At 37.2% G+C, this 16,130-nt stretch overlaps 1 protein-coding gene across 2 annotated transcripts in view; it reads left to right on the forward strand.

The window, feature by feature from the left end:
• The window catches only part of itfg1 (integrin alpha FG-GAP repeat containing 1), a 123,720-nt gene that overhangs the window by 81,263 nt on the left and 26,327 nt on the right, over positions 1 to 16,130 (forward strand). For both annotated transcript variants that reach the window (XM_067495018.1, XM_067495017.1), the window contains exon 13: positions 13,149 to 13,192. In XM_067495018.1, coding sequence (XP_067351119.1) covers positions 13,149 to 13,192 — 44 coding nt within the window. The remainder of the gene's footprint in view (positions 1 to 13,148; positions 13,193 to 16,130) is intronic.

Consider the following 16,130-nt stretch of genomic DNA (forward strand, 5'->3'; position numbering starts at 1 on the left):
GTGCTTTCCATCAGGACCCTTACCTCTGTTGCGATAGGAGCATACATTATTTAGGAGGAGGCTAGAGGTGTCTGAGTTGAGCAGTAGGAGTCTTGGCAGCTGGAATACCATTCTGTAAAAAAATAAATATTTATTTATATTATTGAAAACTGAGAAAAAGCATATCAGTCCTGTATGTCATTTTGTTTTGACACTCCTTCAAGGGAGGTTCTTCTTAAATTGGTTGGTTGAATGTTATGTAGCATATAGTTGCAGTTCAACTTTAGACCCTGTGGATATTTTCTGGGTAAACACAATGTTATTGCAAACTTTGACTCAGACATGCTGATCACTGACATACACCAGATGTTGCGTTCACTTAATGCCACAGATTTGATGCTCTTAAGTTTTTGCAAAGACAGTGGGATAGATAGTACTTACATGTTTCTTTTGGTTTTCTTTTATTTCTTTAAGTTTAATTTTTGATCACATGCAAATGTTTGAGTGCCAAATGCCCTTCAGAGACACCAAGCCTGGGGAAGAACCCTGTACAGTGTCAAAGCCATCTCAGACACATATTTGTAACTCCTTCATAGGAGTCTTTTATGACATCCCGCTCCAGGCAGATTTATGCATGAATTAATTAAAGACAACAATGTAATGATGACAATTAATTAATTTTTTAATGAATTAATTAAATGCAGTAATGAATTTAACTGTATCCCAATGACTAGGAGATGTTCTTGTATCCATCCGATGACTTCTGCCTTTACATAACATTTTTATACGTTTGCTTGAAGTGGTATTTTGTCTTCACGATGTAGCTGTTGGCAAGGACACCAGTAACTGGGCCTTCCAGATGTATTTAGACTGAAGTGCATTCACAGCACTCAGGTGATCTCCATTTAACTAATTGTGCTACTTCTAAGAACAACTAGTTGTATCAGTTATTTTAAATGGGATAGATACTGATGCAGTATACTTATTTTTAGTTTTATATTTTTAATTAATTTAGACTACTTAAGGAGGCTCTATCTCCCTTTGACAAGTCTTTTCCTATTAAATGAACCATTGTTGTAAAGCAAAGGGTTAAAACTTCGAATGGGAATTGAATACTGATTGTAGCCACGGTAACATTACACTCCTACTTCTAAAAGGGCAGTACTACTGTTTGACAGTATCAAATAAAGAATAATTTGTTGTTACATTTGCATAAGTTAAAAACTAATCCTTGGAGCTATTTCAGCTTTGTAGAAGCTGATAAACATGCAAGGATGCCGGCCATAATTGGTTGGTTAGTTAGTTGACTGATTATACACAGAAGCACTCGATTTTTGTAGAGTTCAAAGTAATTTTGGCCTTCAGCATCACAATCGGATTCGACATACAGATAAATAAACCACCGAGGGCTTGACTTGCCTTACAAGGGTCCACCGTGTGGTGCATTGCCAGCTGCGTAATGAATGTCCACGGCTCACAGTTCGAGTATCCTTTCTCATTGTTGGTCTCTGTCTCAGACAGGCTCATATTAGACCAGAGCCAGTTGTAATATGATAAATATGTCCATGACTGTGGAAACCTAGAGCCGCCCCAGATCCGGAGCCAGGCCAAATCCAAGTTATAGCTATTCAAATAGGATCACACTGGTCCCTGCGGTTGCTCACGCATATAATCATCTTTGGTAAAATGTAATGCAAAAAATTTTAATAATATGTAATGCTTTTCAAACAGCTACTCTATGCTTATTAATCATGTGGTCAATGTTGGTGTTCACTCTCTTTGGATTCACTCCAAATTCTAGTACTCGCTCTTTGCACCCCTTCATTGACAGACAAAAAAAAAAAGATCTTAGATGCTCCACTTATTTCCTTCACAAAACAACGATACACAAATTGTTTGCAGGATGGACAGATGGGGGGAAGATTACTGGTCGGGGGAAAAAAGGATGTGAAAAATCATAAACTCCAGAATTGGAAAGAAGGATAAAATTGTGGGTGATGGGGCGAGGATTATTAGCACATGAACAACTCAAGTGCGTGTGCGTGTGTGTGTGTGTGTGTAAGAGAAAGGGATGAAGAGAGAGACTGACAGGCAAAACTGTATGACTTGATTAGTTTCCTGCACACTTATTAGGATGCAGATTAGCTGCATTGTGAAACATCTGGGAGCTTTTCTCAGGCCCACATACTCTTCTCGCTCTCCTCTCTCCATTCCCTACCTCCTCTGTAGTCTCTTCCCCTTCTACATCATGTCCAGCCTCCTTCTTTCTTCTTTTTCCCCTGCTCCTGCTCTTTGCATTTTTTCCCTCTCTAACCCTATCCTGCTGTCACTTCTCCTCCAGCCATCACTCTTCCTTCACTCATTTACTTTTTTCGCAGGCGTTTGGTTTTCCTGTCGTCCTGCTTCTTTTCCACCTCGCTCTGTCGCATCTGTCAGTCAAAACCGTCTTTTATTCCCTCTTTTTTCATTTCATTCTAATGACAACAGGGAGATTTACATGAAGACTTTAACTATAGTTCTGTCGTCCGGAGGAAGATTTGACCAAAGGCTGAATATACAAATTGGTATGGTAACTTTTTCTCTCTCTGTAACAGCACACAAAGACAGCTGAGTGGTAGTGCATGCTTCCATGTTTGTCAAAATAGCATCCTGCACCAGCCGACGTTCACAGTTGTTATAATGTGATTACAAACAAGCAATACAATACACGACACTACACATTGCAGCTGTTTGCTCATTACCTACTAGGAACAGTCATTTACATTTCTTGTTTTACTCTTTTCCTCTTCTAGAATGTTTGTGACGTTTATATATCTTTCCTTATTATCTTATTATTTTAGCTATCGCAGAATGTCACAAAAGTTTTTTTTTTTTTAATAATCAAAATTCCAGTGTGGCCTTTCTTCATACTTTTCTTGTGAGTGTAAATAGAATAAAAAGGTACCACCTATTTTTTCCAGCAGATACCTGGTCTAAATCCAATTCAAGTTTTGTAAGATTCCATTTTATTAGGGAGGACCACGTCCACAAGGGGTTGAAGTAGCTTAAAGACCGATTAACAAATTAAAGCTAGAGATTTAGAGGATGGGGAAAAAAAGCATATCATATACTTGTGCACTCTATTTGATTTATGGCTACACTAGTGTATCCAATCACCTGCAAATTAATGATGCTGTTGCCAGTCTCCTAACCCAGGACCCGCTAAGCACAATAAACCAGTTATGTAGACCAGCTAAGTGTCTTTTACAACTGTGGAAAATGTTACAATGTTGTCAAACCTCCTGGCCTCAGAGGACAACATGAGAGTACTCAAAATTTTATGGGTACATTGTTTTAGCATTTAGAAATAAAATGGGGCATTCTGTCTTTTGAGTCTTGCATAATTCTGATACAGATTATGCTGTTTGCTGTTTATGATCTAGAATACATTTAATCTTCAATGTTTGAGTGTTTGAAAATGGGCATCATTGTTATTACAGTGGTTAGCATTGTCGCCTCACAGCAAGAGTGAAATGGGTTCAGACCTGTGAGCCAGCTGGAGCCTTTGTGGAGTTTGTGTGCTTTCCGCCTGGGTGCTCCTATTTCCTCCCACACTTGCAAGTTAGATGAGAACATGTTTTTCCTGGACAATTAGCCACTGTGATGTTGAACTTTATTCTTATTGATATGGCTTATTAACACGGTGGTCATATTGCAGTTGTAGTGCAAATAAAAGCCAAACACAGTGGAAGCCACTGCCAGATGTTAGGGGCCGTGAGCATATGACAACACTATAATTATGTTACCTAAAGTGAACAATGAGCAGGAAAATCTCCCTTCAGGGTTTGAATCCCCCCAGCACTTCAGTCTGACTTGCACTTCGACCAAATGAGATAGTGGCCATCAAAGTATGTCTAACAGGAGCAAAAACTTTATTTTTTAATTTAATTTTCAGTCAGGTACAGAACCCAGGGAATATTATGCAGGAGACTGTTTATTAAGTGACAGCTAAGTTATTATAATATATATAATTTTAATTTCAAAGCATTTGTAAAAAATCCAAACATTCCATGTTACATGGGCCAGAGCAATAAACAGTACATGCTTATTATAAATAGTGATAACATGTAGATCCATTTTCTAATATGAATTACAGAGCCATGAGCAGATGGTTTTTATCTGGAGTTTCTTTTGCAATCTAAGACCAGATGTTAGCTCACTGTCTGTCTTAGTGTGTGTCTGTTGGTGTTTGGGCATGTGTTGTGCCCATGCAAGTCTGCAAGCAGCCCTGCAGTCAGCAAAAGCAGCCTGAGGACAATGAAAAGTGATGAGCATCTCAGAGCAAATGCCGCTCAGCTGTCAGATCGTTATGTTTGTCTGCCAGTGTGTTTGCATGTACAGTGTGTGGCTGCTTGGCTCCCATTGACATTCACTTGTAGCCACTAGCACTGACACGGCACGTCGTGTTCCCCCGTCAAGGTCTTCACATCGTGTGTGTGTGTGTGTGTGTGTGTGTGTGTGTGTGTGTGTGTGTGTGTGACATCAGCTGACCTGACAGCTAAGGACTGTGTGTTGTGACGTAGCGAGTGGTTTCCATGGTTCCATGTAGTTTCTTTTTATAGAGTGCAAATGAAGATGTGATTACAGGTGAGGCTCCAGTTAGATAAAAGCTACCTCTCAGTCAAACTCCTGACTGAATGTACGCCACATGTCAAGGTCCAAGTAGAGACTTCTACCTATTAGGTGGTTAGTGCAAAAAGACTGTAGGGTGCATACTCTATGTGTCATGACATACAAGCAAATAACAGAGCAATACTTTACTGTGACAGAAATTAATTGCCGACTAAATGACCTCTCTTCACTTGGAGGAGTGTATTGCTGTGTATTTTTCTAGCCGGTAAATAAGTACTATGAAGCTTTTGTGCTGCAATGATTGTAGCAAGCACAAGTACTTCAGGACAGTGTTTAGATGTTTCAACTAGTATGTAAAACTTAAGTTTAGATGAAAAATCAAATCACAGATTGATGCTACACAAGATCTATCAATTTCATGAACTGAAATAAATTTGAATACTTTGTACTTTGCAGTAGATATGCTATTGCCCCAATTTGCTTATATAAAGTAAATAATCTCAAAAGGTAGTATTTTATTTTATTTTTTACTTGATAACACAATAATCCAAAGAAGAACTTGGTTAACTTGGTCATCTACAATACACTTGACAGTAACACAAACCTCATTTACATTTTATTTTCTGCATCATTCTAAGCATCCATTTACTGTCATTGGACAGCTAGATAGATAAACTATTGCTTTTGCAGGTGAGCGAATGCTTAAAAAGACATCTAAACTTAATATTTAATGTCATCAACTCAGTCCCAAGCAGCATGTCAAATGTCAGTAACAGGAAGGTGTACAGAGGATAATAAATCTAATAAGACTAATCCTCTGCATATTAAACCTCACCACCTGGCTGATGAGTCTAGGACACATGCTGACAAAAAGAACGGTGCCAGTCAAGTTTGGACACACCTTCTCATTCAATGTTTTTTTAAATATATTATTTGTTTATTTATGTGTTTATATTTTTATTTTTTATTTTTTTGCTTTTGTTATTTAAGACAATTTGAATTAATACTCAAGACATAAACGCATGAAAATATTTAGTAATCAAAAATAGGTTCACCCAGTGTGTTTTTATATATCCGTCAAGAATGTCTTGTGTCCAGTTTTTCTCACTGGTCTTCCATAGTAGTGGTTGCATTGCAGAAGTTTTACCATGAAGGCCTGGTTCATACAGTCTACAGCATGTTATGTGTCTGTTACCTAAACTTACTTAAAGTCTGCTCCAGTCTGAGCTGCTATTAATTGCCAATTTGTTAGTCTAGCAACTCTAATAGACTCATTCTCTGCAACCGAGGTCAGTCTTGTTCTTCCTTTTGCTGGGGCAGTCCTCATGATAACCAATATCATGATACCATTTCATAGTTTTTGCAACTTCACGTGAAGAAACTTTCAGCTAAGTTTTTGTTGTAAGTTGTTTAGATTTTTTCTTTTTATTATTTTGGCTGATTGTTATATCTTTAAGTCATGATATACTATTGCTTTTCTTTACCTACTTGAATGGCTCTTGCCATAATATGGATTGCTTGGATAGTACTAACTGCCATGTACAGTAGCAACACTACCCTGGGGCAACACAACTGAAGTTCTCATAGGTATTAAAAAATACATTCAAAGTGACTTAATAGAGCTTATTACGCTTACATAACTCTCTACTTTATGTTCATACATATTTCTTTCATATTAATCAACAAAGTCCATCCAATAAGAGTATGTTTCCATTTAGGTGAGAAATTATCTAATTTCTAATGTTATAGACCACAAACTTGCAACACAAATTTCATAGTCACTGCATCTATCCTCCATAATGGTCTTTAAATCTGAAATTAGATTGGTCCAATAAATATAATGACATGATGATCAAGTTTGATTTCTCACTAGGTTCTTTGCAGAAAAAAACACAATCTTAATTCACTTCTCTGACCACATTATTATTATTTAAAATTGTCTTGAATATAAAAATAACCAAACAAATGTTTATCTGCAGTTTAAAATAATATTTTTTTTTTCAAATATATGTCATAGGTATAAGTCTACCCTTAACTCATCATAACAAAAATGGTCAATTAAAATATAAGAACTTTTTAGCAGTAAATTAACTCAACCCTGTGCTCTTTATTTTTGTAAAACTGGAAAACGTTTTTGGTCACAACATTGGCTACATAACTACAATTTTTATGTAAACAACAAATCCCCTTTTTTTCCTTTCAACCAACAGTCAAACTTAGAGGTGGGTCATTTTGCTTATGGACAGTAGTGATATTTTTTCAGTAACGTGCTTTAAAAAATCTTAAAGGATTGAACCACTGAAACATAAACACGTGTACACACACACACACACACACACACACACACACAGCATATTTGAACAGACTTTTCCAGAAACACTAGTCATTGGCAGCCCTGTTGTCACAATGATGGAAACACACCCAGACCCACTCAGAGTACACAGACCAGTTTATCCTCCACTTGATTAGGTCCTGCAAAGGAGCTGCCATCAGTCTTAATATTACACTAGAAAATAGTGTAGCTCAGTCTCAGAAAGGCAATGTGTGTATGTGAATGAGACGGAGACTTGACGAGAGAAAAAAATCCCTTTCCCATAGGATGTAGGAGAGTTATTCCAGGGATCTTGTTTTTGGCCATGGATGAGCTGTTATGTGCTTGTTACACGTCAACCAAAGATTGAAGTATGGAGACCAAAGCAGCTTGACAAACAATGTCTGGATATGAGCATCCTGTAGTATAAGTGTAGTGACGATGACCCACACTTTCACAGAGTCATCTACTTTGTAGAGCTACTGCTTACCCATTGAGTTGTGAAGGACTTATGTGTGCTGTTTGTCTCTTTCTCTTTATGCATCAGTGAATTCTTCAACTGTGAAATCAGATACGCAGGGAATGATTGTCCAGCATTAAACTGATGGTATATAGAGTAATACAGAGCACAGGTTTGCTCTCAGCCTGCTACGATGGTTACCTTTTGTTTTGTTTGGACTAAAACTTAAATCATTCAAAGCAAAGGTGCGTAAGGTGGTATTCCTCTTCCGACCTGTTGAGGCTGCAGTGCTGACCTACCAGTGAGACACTTTTCAGAATCATGAAAGAGAAAGTCAAAACACAGACTCCAACTCACCATGTGATGGGTTGAGGAAATCTCACAAGATGGTGACGGTAACAACAATTCAACACAGCATGAGGGCATCTTCACATTCTCTATACTGTATGTTTGTGCTTCAACTGCATTTGAAAAATGACACATAGGTATCTACAAACACTACTATTCTTAAGTCTCAACAACACAACCCACTACCTTAATCGTTTTACATTTTCAATGCATTAATGTATTCTAGAAACTGATACCAGATCAAACCCTGTTGCTTATTCACTCCTATGAAAGTAGCTTAGTGAGTCATGCACTTAAAATATCCATATTAATGTGGATTCCTAGAAAGAAAACATTTGAATGATCATCATCCCTTTGTGCTACCTCGTTTTTAGTTCCATAGAGCATGGATAATATGTCCTTGCGTAAGAAACTTTTACAGATATTTCTTATGCCACATACTCTATGCTATACACCAATCAGCCATTACATGATGACGACATGCTTAATATTGAGTAGGTCCCCCTGCTTCCAAAATAGCCCTGACCCATTGAGTCAGTGATTTCACTAAAGAAGACAGAATTCATCACACCAGGCCAGCCTCTTCCATTGTTCCCTAGTCCAGTTATGATCTTCACATGCCCATTGTAGTCGCTTTTGGGGGTGCATATGGTCACCCTGACTGGTCTGTGGCTAGGCAGTCCATAAGCAAAAAAACTGTGAAGCACTGTTTTTTTCCTGGATTGGATTACACAGGCCAGCCTTCTTTCCCCACATGAGTGTCAAGCCTTGACCCTCTCACTTTTGGTGGGTCCTGACGACTGCAAACTGAGAACATCCCACAAGAGCTGCAGAACCTCTTGCCTATGTTTTCTGCTTCCAACACATCAACTTCAGGGACAAAAACTGCATAATGTATCACAGCCACTTCCAGGTGCCATTATGAGATAATCGATGTTTTTCTCTTCAGCTTTCAGTGGTCATAATGTTATGACTGATCAGTGTACATTCAAGAAATTTCGATGTAAAAGACCTTTAATTTAAGGGCTTCCTATGGGATTTTGATTTTTCGTAATTGCTGTAAATTTTTATGTATGACAAGAAAAATTGGAGAAAGAAAGTGGCATGGGATAAAGGTGCATGCTTTTTCCATATATTGGCAAGTATGATTTAACATCCGAAGACTTTAATAGGAATGGCATTTTATACTCTTAAGGTGTTTCAACTGAGCAGGTAACCACACGGGCATAAAAAGTGAAAATACTTGTTCTTTCATGTGCGGGGAAAATTCTATGTTAAAAAATAAATAAATTGCAAAGAGTGTAATACAATAATCTTGTAGCAGAAGGATTTGGGTGCACTGGGCTAATGGTGCTGTGGCTTTGTGACCTGTGAAATCTTTGGCTTATGGCCTATGTTCTCACTCCAGATAATCCCTAATGAGACTGACTTCAAACAAATGACAGTCTAAACCCTCTGTATTATTGATTTAGAGTGTCAGGGACAGTGGTGCCTGTAGCTTGACCCCAAATTGCATGAAAATCACACAAATGATGAATATCGCGGTCCCAATGTTTCATTGATCACCAGTGTCCTTCGTCCATGACTTTGGTCCAAAACTTGTGATGTGTTGATGTGGTGTTTCCTCAAAGCTGAGGTGCACTATAATTACAAGCATGTTTTTGCCCACATGCAAATAAAATTAATTTTCTTATTCAATGCAATTCAGGCACTAGTTTCTAAATGTGCATTTTCATATCAAGATGACAATGAAGCAGTCAGCACCATTCCACAATGACATATGCTGCACATGACATGTTGCTTTCAAAACAATATTGTCAGATTAAAGGACTGTTTGTGTCCTTTGATAACTGTAACTCATCTGTGGGATAAATAGATCCCAAGTGAAGTTGTTGTGTGTCAGATACAACATGTTAATGGTTTTGGCCAATTGGGTTTTCTGCCAGCAATGTGTGTGTGATGGTGCTATGATGCTGAAGAAGAAACAGGTAGAATCGCCATAAATTACAACAGTATGCAGCTCGGGCTTAGGCAGAAATAACTAGTTAGAGTTTGGGTAAGGTTGTGGTCAAGTCAAGCACCACAACAAGCGACCGTTTGCCTTTATCCGCTGCCCTCATCCGACTCCTTCGTGAGACTCCCTAGTTGTCATTCACTGTAGCGTTATGTCTGATGGGTAATATATGTTACTCCTAAAATGTGAATATCACCATAATCATTAACATGTAGTACATGATGCCCAATAACTTTTCTTGAGTCTGAATTGCTTCTTTAATACTTTTTCTCCTTTATTGTACTGTATGTGGACCATGAAAAGCAACCCATGCATAAAACGCAAACAAAACTTCACACTATATCACCAGCAACACTCAGAGGTTCCTTGTCCCCTTATATAGAGACATTGAAGCAGAATGGCTGCAGTAATATCACTTCAGAATCAACGATGAACCCTCAATTCTGGTATAGTACAATTTACTGTAAACAGGATGGCAGCACAATATTCCATCTTGAATAGACAGTGATAAAGAGGCTTACGAAAACAGTGGCGAGAGAAGTTCTGTGAAGCACATATATACAAATTTTCTGTGTTTCATTAGATTAAGCATGTCACTTGTAATCAGATTATATTTTATGAATAATAAAAGCCAGCCAGAAAGCCAGTAATTATTTTAATAACTTATGAATTCCAAAGTGTTCCACTACATTTTCTTACCACTTTTATAAAGACATCAGTGAAGTTTTTTTGCATGTTTGATTTGATATCTTAGCACTTGTGTTGCCAGCAATCATTGACCAGCATTGTTTTGAAGAATACCTGTGTGATTACTAAAATGCTTTTTCACAGCCATCTAAATTACAACAAAACAATGGCCTTGATAAGAAATTAGTGTTTCTACTGATAAAATAACATTTCTAAGTAGGACCTAATTATCAAGGATGTTCAGTGTGGTCAGTTAAGGTCAAGAGACACATTTTATTGGAATTCCATCTAAATTATGCTTCAGGGCATAAACTTGATAAGCTTGTGAATTTCAAAGCAGCAAATTTACCTTTACCTTACAGTCGATGTTTTTTTATTTTTTTTTAATCAACGCTTTAAAATTGGGAAAGTTTCTCTTTATTCAAACAAAGCGGGGGCAGGAGGGTTACCACATAGAGGGATCATTGTAAGAGAAATTGGTGCAATGCAGTCCTCAAGCCTGAATCACAATTTTATTTGCATACAACACTGGTATAATTGGCCACACTTTGTTTTGATCATCCACTGCAGTCAGCTTATTATCAAGTTACTGTGTCATAATGTGTCAGTGAAACATCCACTGAGCTTCAGGTGGAATTTGTTTTATAAACTGTGAGTCTAATTAATTTTTTGGGTTGGATCAATTCTACCAAGATAATGAATGTACCAAATCTTAAAGCAAATTATTAATCAGATCTTGAGATATTTCAATTTGGAGTAAGGTGGTAGGCAAAAAAATGTTTTGGTCATCCTAAATCCTGTTGTGCTACATATATACAGTAGCAGCAAAAATGTAATGGTCTGTCATGCAATGTATTTTCATAATATAGCTATTTTATTACCCACAGTGGAGTTTAAAAGCACACTGAAAAAGGAGGTCTTCATTTTTGCACATATTCTTCACATACACATAGAGGAAGTTGAAGATTTGTGTGATTTAAATATATTCACCTTCACAACATGTAGAATTATGAAAAAAACAGTGTGGAATAAGAGTGAATAAAAAAGAGTGGGTTTTATGTTTACACCATGATCTTTTAGAGATGGAGTAAATTGACACATTTGTAGAAACAGAAGCCTATTTTTTCTGTAAACCAACACTGCAGGAGGGGTTCAGAAAACATTTTTAATGTTTATTACGTGTTAGACCCATTATATTTAAGCCTTACCTAATATTTACCATCACTAATTATAAATTGTGGTGTTGAGTGAGTGTGACAGAGAAAAAAATTAGGGAGCTATGGACAAGAGTGCATTGTAAATGTGAGTACCATTAAAAAGTTACAAATAAAATTTCAGTAATAATATTACAGTTCATTCCTCCAAAAACAACTCATGAAAGCATTGTTCTTTTTTCTCAACACAGAAAAGATTGGTTAGAAGAATATGAGTCATTCCGCTTACAGACGTCCCGATTAGCAGTACCGTAAGCAGTAAGGGGCCGTGGAAGATGGAAGTGCGTAAATTTAGTGGCTGGAAATATCCCCGTTCCTTTAATTGTTTGCAAGAACGTTATTGAAACTTGTAAATGCAGTGCAGGTTAAACAGCTAAAACTAGATTTTAATTGTTGACGGCAGGCTACAACAACAAATAACTAAAACAGCTTGTGGCTGCATTTTTGTCATGGATAAAATTTTGTCTTCCCCCCATATTGACTCTCCATCTCTCCTTCAGACCCAAACCCTTCAGAAAAGTTATATAACGAATAATGGAACAAATTACTTTTCAATTAGAGTAACAAGTAATATATTACATTTTATTAGTAACAAGCTTAATGCTAAATATCATCTGCCATTGTTCTAATTTACTGTACAACAGCCTCTTTGAAACAACCTTTACGCATTCTAACATTTTTAGATGAAGTGCTCACTTTGGTTCAGATGGGTTATGAAGGCAGTTCGTTCAGTGAGGGTTCAAGAGTTAACACCATTGTGGGAAAATAGTGACAAGGAATTCAATAGTGAGGCTTCATTTACCCGCTGGTTTATAAGGCGGAGCCCAATGTGCTTAGACGTTCACCTTGAAGGTGCACTGAGTTTGACTACTGTTTTTATTATTTGCAGCACTGGGTGCAGACCTTATTAACAGAGTATTGGGCTTCAGCATGACTCCATCAGGCTAATCAAAGCAACCTATACCCAGGACCCTATTAGTATGCTAATAAAGTCACTTCTCTAATGACTGATTAGCGATTCAGCAGACTTTGTCCTCACTCCACTTGTACACACAAATAAGTAAAATACTCTCCTAACGCAAGTGTAAACATAGACACTTTGTAAATAGTTTGCATGTTTATTTGGTTTTTGGTTTTTCATTGCTGGCAAAATAGTTTATTTTATTGTCTGTCAATCCCATATCCACCTAGGACACAGAAGAAAAAATTAAATTGAGAAAGAAAAGTAAATAATAGAACTAAATCAAAATGAAATATAATAAATTGAAATACAAATTACACCTAGGCACCATTAATATGAATTTGCATTTTTGCTTCGACTGTCAGCCACAATAGAATTGAGACATTAATCAAAGTTTACTGTTGTGTGAGACTTACTGCTTGGTGTTTGATACATGTTTATACAGGGGTCCTCAGGGCACCGCTGCAGCACCATTGCAAATGACACTGTGTTATAGTTATTGTGCTGGACGTGGAACCCATGTTCAGTAACATGTCTAACTCTGACATCTCTGACTTCCTCAGTGCTCAGTGGCCTTTGCTCCAATGACTGTCCAGATGATGTCAAGGTAAGAAATGTGTCCTTTTTCTGCCTTTTGCTTTGTCCTCTTGACTGATGGTATAAAATTATATTGTTGCATCATTATGTTTCTTGTCTGTGCTGACCTCTGACTGCTTTGACCAGGGCTTTTTATTTGTAAGTCACTAAAAAGTTCCAGTTCTAAATGAGTGATGCTTGCTGTTTTACTGATTGGTAAGATTACCCAATTTTTTAAAAACTACTTGAAACATAGAGTTAAAAAGTTGGATTTATTTATCTCTGATAATATTTATTGACACTCACAACTATGATCAACAATTTCTGACCTGGCGAGGACCTTTTTAAGACTGAGAGAAATTTTTTTGTCTCAACAGAGCATAAGCAAACTGCCAGAAGGCTACAACACATTTAAAGATTTATGTAACCCTTACTGAATAGCAAAAAATAGGAGAGATGGTGGCAAAGTTGGCTGACAAATGAAATATAAATCCTTAATGGTGGCATATCATTAGTATAATCTCTGCGCAGGTTCAGAGAAAGTAGAAGCATAAAAAAGAGCCTGGGAACAGATGAAAGAAGAGAAAGTTATAAGAATATCCTGCTAATTTTGCTAAAGGATGAACTTCCTTCTAGAGTCACAATCTAGAGTCTCTTGAAACTTGGCACTTTAACAGTGATGGGAATCCTAAAACTGGCTTGTGTTAACAATTTTACAATGACATTCTCAAAGTTTATATCATATCATAGATACTGTATATCGAAGGCTAGACAGTGCTCATGAGTTTGATGAGTTTAATTTGTACCATATTTCACAAGGTTATGTTCAGCCTTTCACAGCAGTCTTTGGCTCTAGTTTGTGGCTCTAGTCTCATAAAATAAACTCTTGATCAAGGAAACAGCATCAACACATGCAGTACTTAATATATGCATATACTACAATGTACTAGGTCAGAACAGTAAAATACAAAAAAACTATAAAAGTAGGCAATAAATAATAAAAAAAACTTTTTATATTGGTAAAAGACATGCAACAAGCACATTGTGTTGGTGTTTATCCAGAGGCTGTATCATCATATCATACTGATATAAATATCATCTGTAGCCTAATTCCTCTTCACAATAAAAATTAGTCATATTAGCTTACCTAGAAAGTTTGGAAGGCCAACAAATCAGATGTGGATCAAACGTCCATGATTTGCAAGATGCATCAGAAACTCAAACCAACAGAGGGTGGAAACACATTAAACTTGTTCTACCATTACAAACAGCATCAATATGAAAAAGTCTTTGCAGATATTAGAGCAGTAACAGTATCAAACTCCTTTAGTTCAGAGGGGGTTGTCATCCTCTTTACATAAAGAATATTAACTCAAATTATGATGTGATAATTATTGATATGGACTCATCTGATGGAATGAAAAAGCATGATTATCATGAACAGTGTATCCTCAGCTAAAGTAGGTAAAGGATTCTCTCACCCTCATCCCGTCATTAAAAACCACTGGCAAAAGCAGAAAAAATTAGCTGTAAAAGTTGCTGGAGATAAAAGCAGGCAAATCTTTCCACTGGGTGACATGTTTTTTTAAATGCCAAAATGTGTGTTTAAGAAAGTTTTAAAAAGGTTACCCTACATCACGTCTGGCAAAGGATGCAACTCAGTCTAACATTAAAATATAAAATAACTACATTACTAAGCAGTTCAAAAAATGCTAATATCACAAAATAGCCTGTAAAATGATTAGATACCAGCATTATTTGTGGCCTATTCTTTTCTGTTGACTTTTCTAAAAAAACGAAGTCTGACACTCTTTTGACATTAAAATGAGTTTTTAACACATTTCTAGAAAAGAATATGCACTTTCTTTATATAATCTGTCTTCAGTAAATGTCCAGTATAGGACGTTTGCTTTATTAATCATTATGTGCATTTTGCCAGAAGACTGCTTAGGTAAATTCTATGCCCTCACCTGAAGTTGGAAAATTGTTGGAAAAGCATTTTAAATAACACACAGTTAGTAAAACCTGGTCTGCACAAGTAGAGGAACATTCTTAGCCTCACTTTTTGCAAAACACTACCCAGCCTTCTTCTACAATAGCCACAGAAATCTAAACCTGACTTGCCATTTCATTCCACTACATTCAAAAGAAAGACCACGTTAATGAACCACTGGCTGTCAGGTTTGCAGACAATTAGGTGCTAAATTGAAAACTCAACAATCATGCATTAGCACAGTTGATAGGCAGAATGGGGTCCTCACTCGCCATTCTGATTGAGGTTCTTACTGCAATTACTCGTATACAAATGATGGAATGTGAAACATAAAGCAGCCAGTAGCATCGCTACTTACACCAGCGAAAAGTCCTTTGGAAAACACATACACTTTGACATCAAGAGGCTGCTGATATTAGAGTTGGTTTGGTTTTCTGTCTGTCTACTCCTCCACCCGCTTGTTGTCTAACTGAAAGGTATGATGAATGCAGTAGAAGAGTGGAGCTCACGGCTGTTTCTACTCCTCTCCTCTCCCATCCATCAAGCCCCTCTATCTTTTCATTTTGCTCTCCTTCTTCTCTTCTTCTTAGTCACACCTCTCTTCCTCTGTCGTTCTTTCAGCCCACTAGTCTTCTCTTCCGTAGCTTTCTCATCTCCCTGTCACAAATTCTTTTTTCTTTGACCTCATTTCTATTCCTCTCTCACCCCGCTGCAGTGTCACAGCATAAAGGGCCAAGTGTCTCTTGCATTGTGTATGTTTGCATGTGTAACCGGCTCGTATTTAACTGATGCAAAGCGAAGGATGGCTCAACAGATCTCTTCATTAGTTGTCATCCTTTCATAATGTAGAGAAAAGACAACGGCTCTGTATCCGCCCACACAGGCAGACAAACACACAGTCGCCGTGCTCATTTATGCTCAGTCAGATTCAAGCAAGCCAGTCCAGACATACAGTATTTGCCATGTCAACTAGTAA

Source organism: Channa argus, chromosome 2 (genome assembly GCF_033026475.1).
Source record: "Channa argus isolate prfri chromosome 2, Channa argus male v1.0, whole genome shotgun sequence".
Classification (NCBI taxonomy): domain Eukaryota; kingdom Metazoa; phylum Chordata; class Actinopteri; order Anabantiformes; family Channidae; genus Channa; species Channa argus.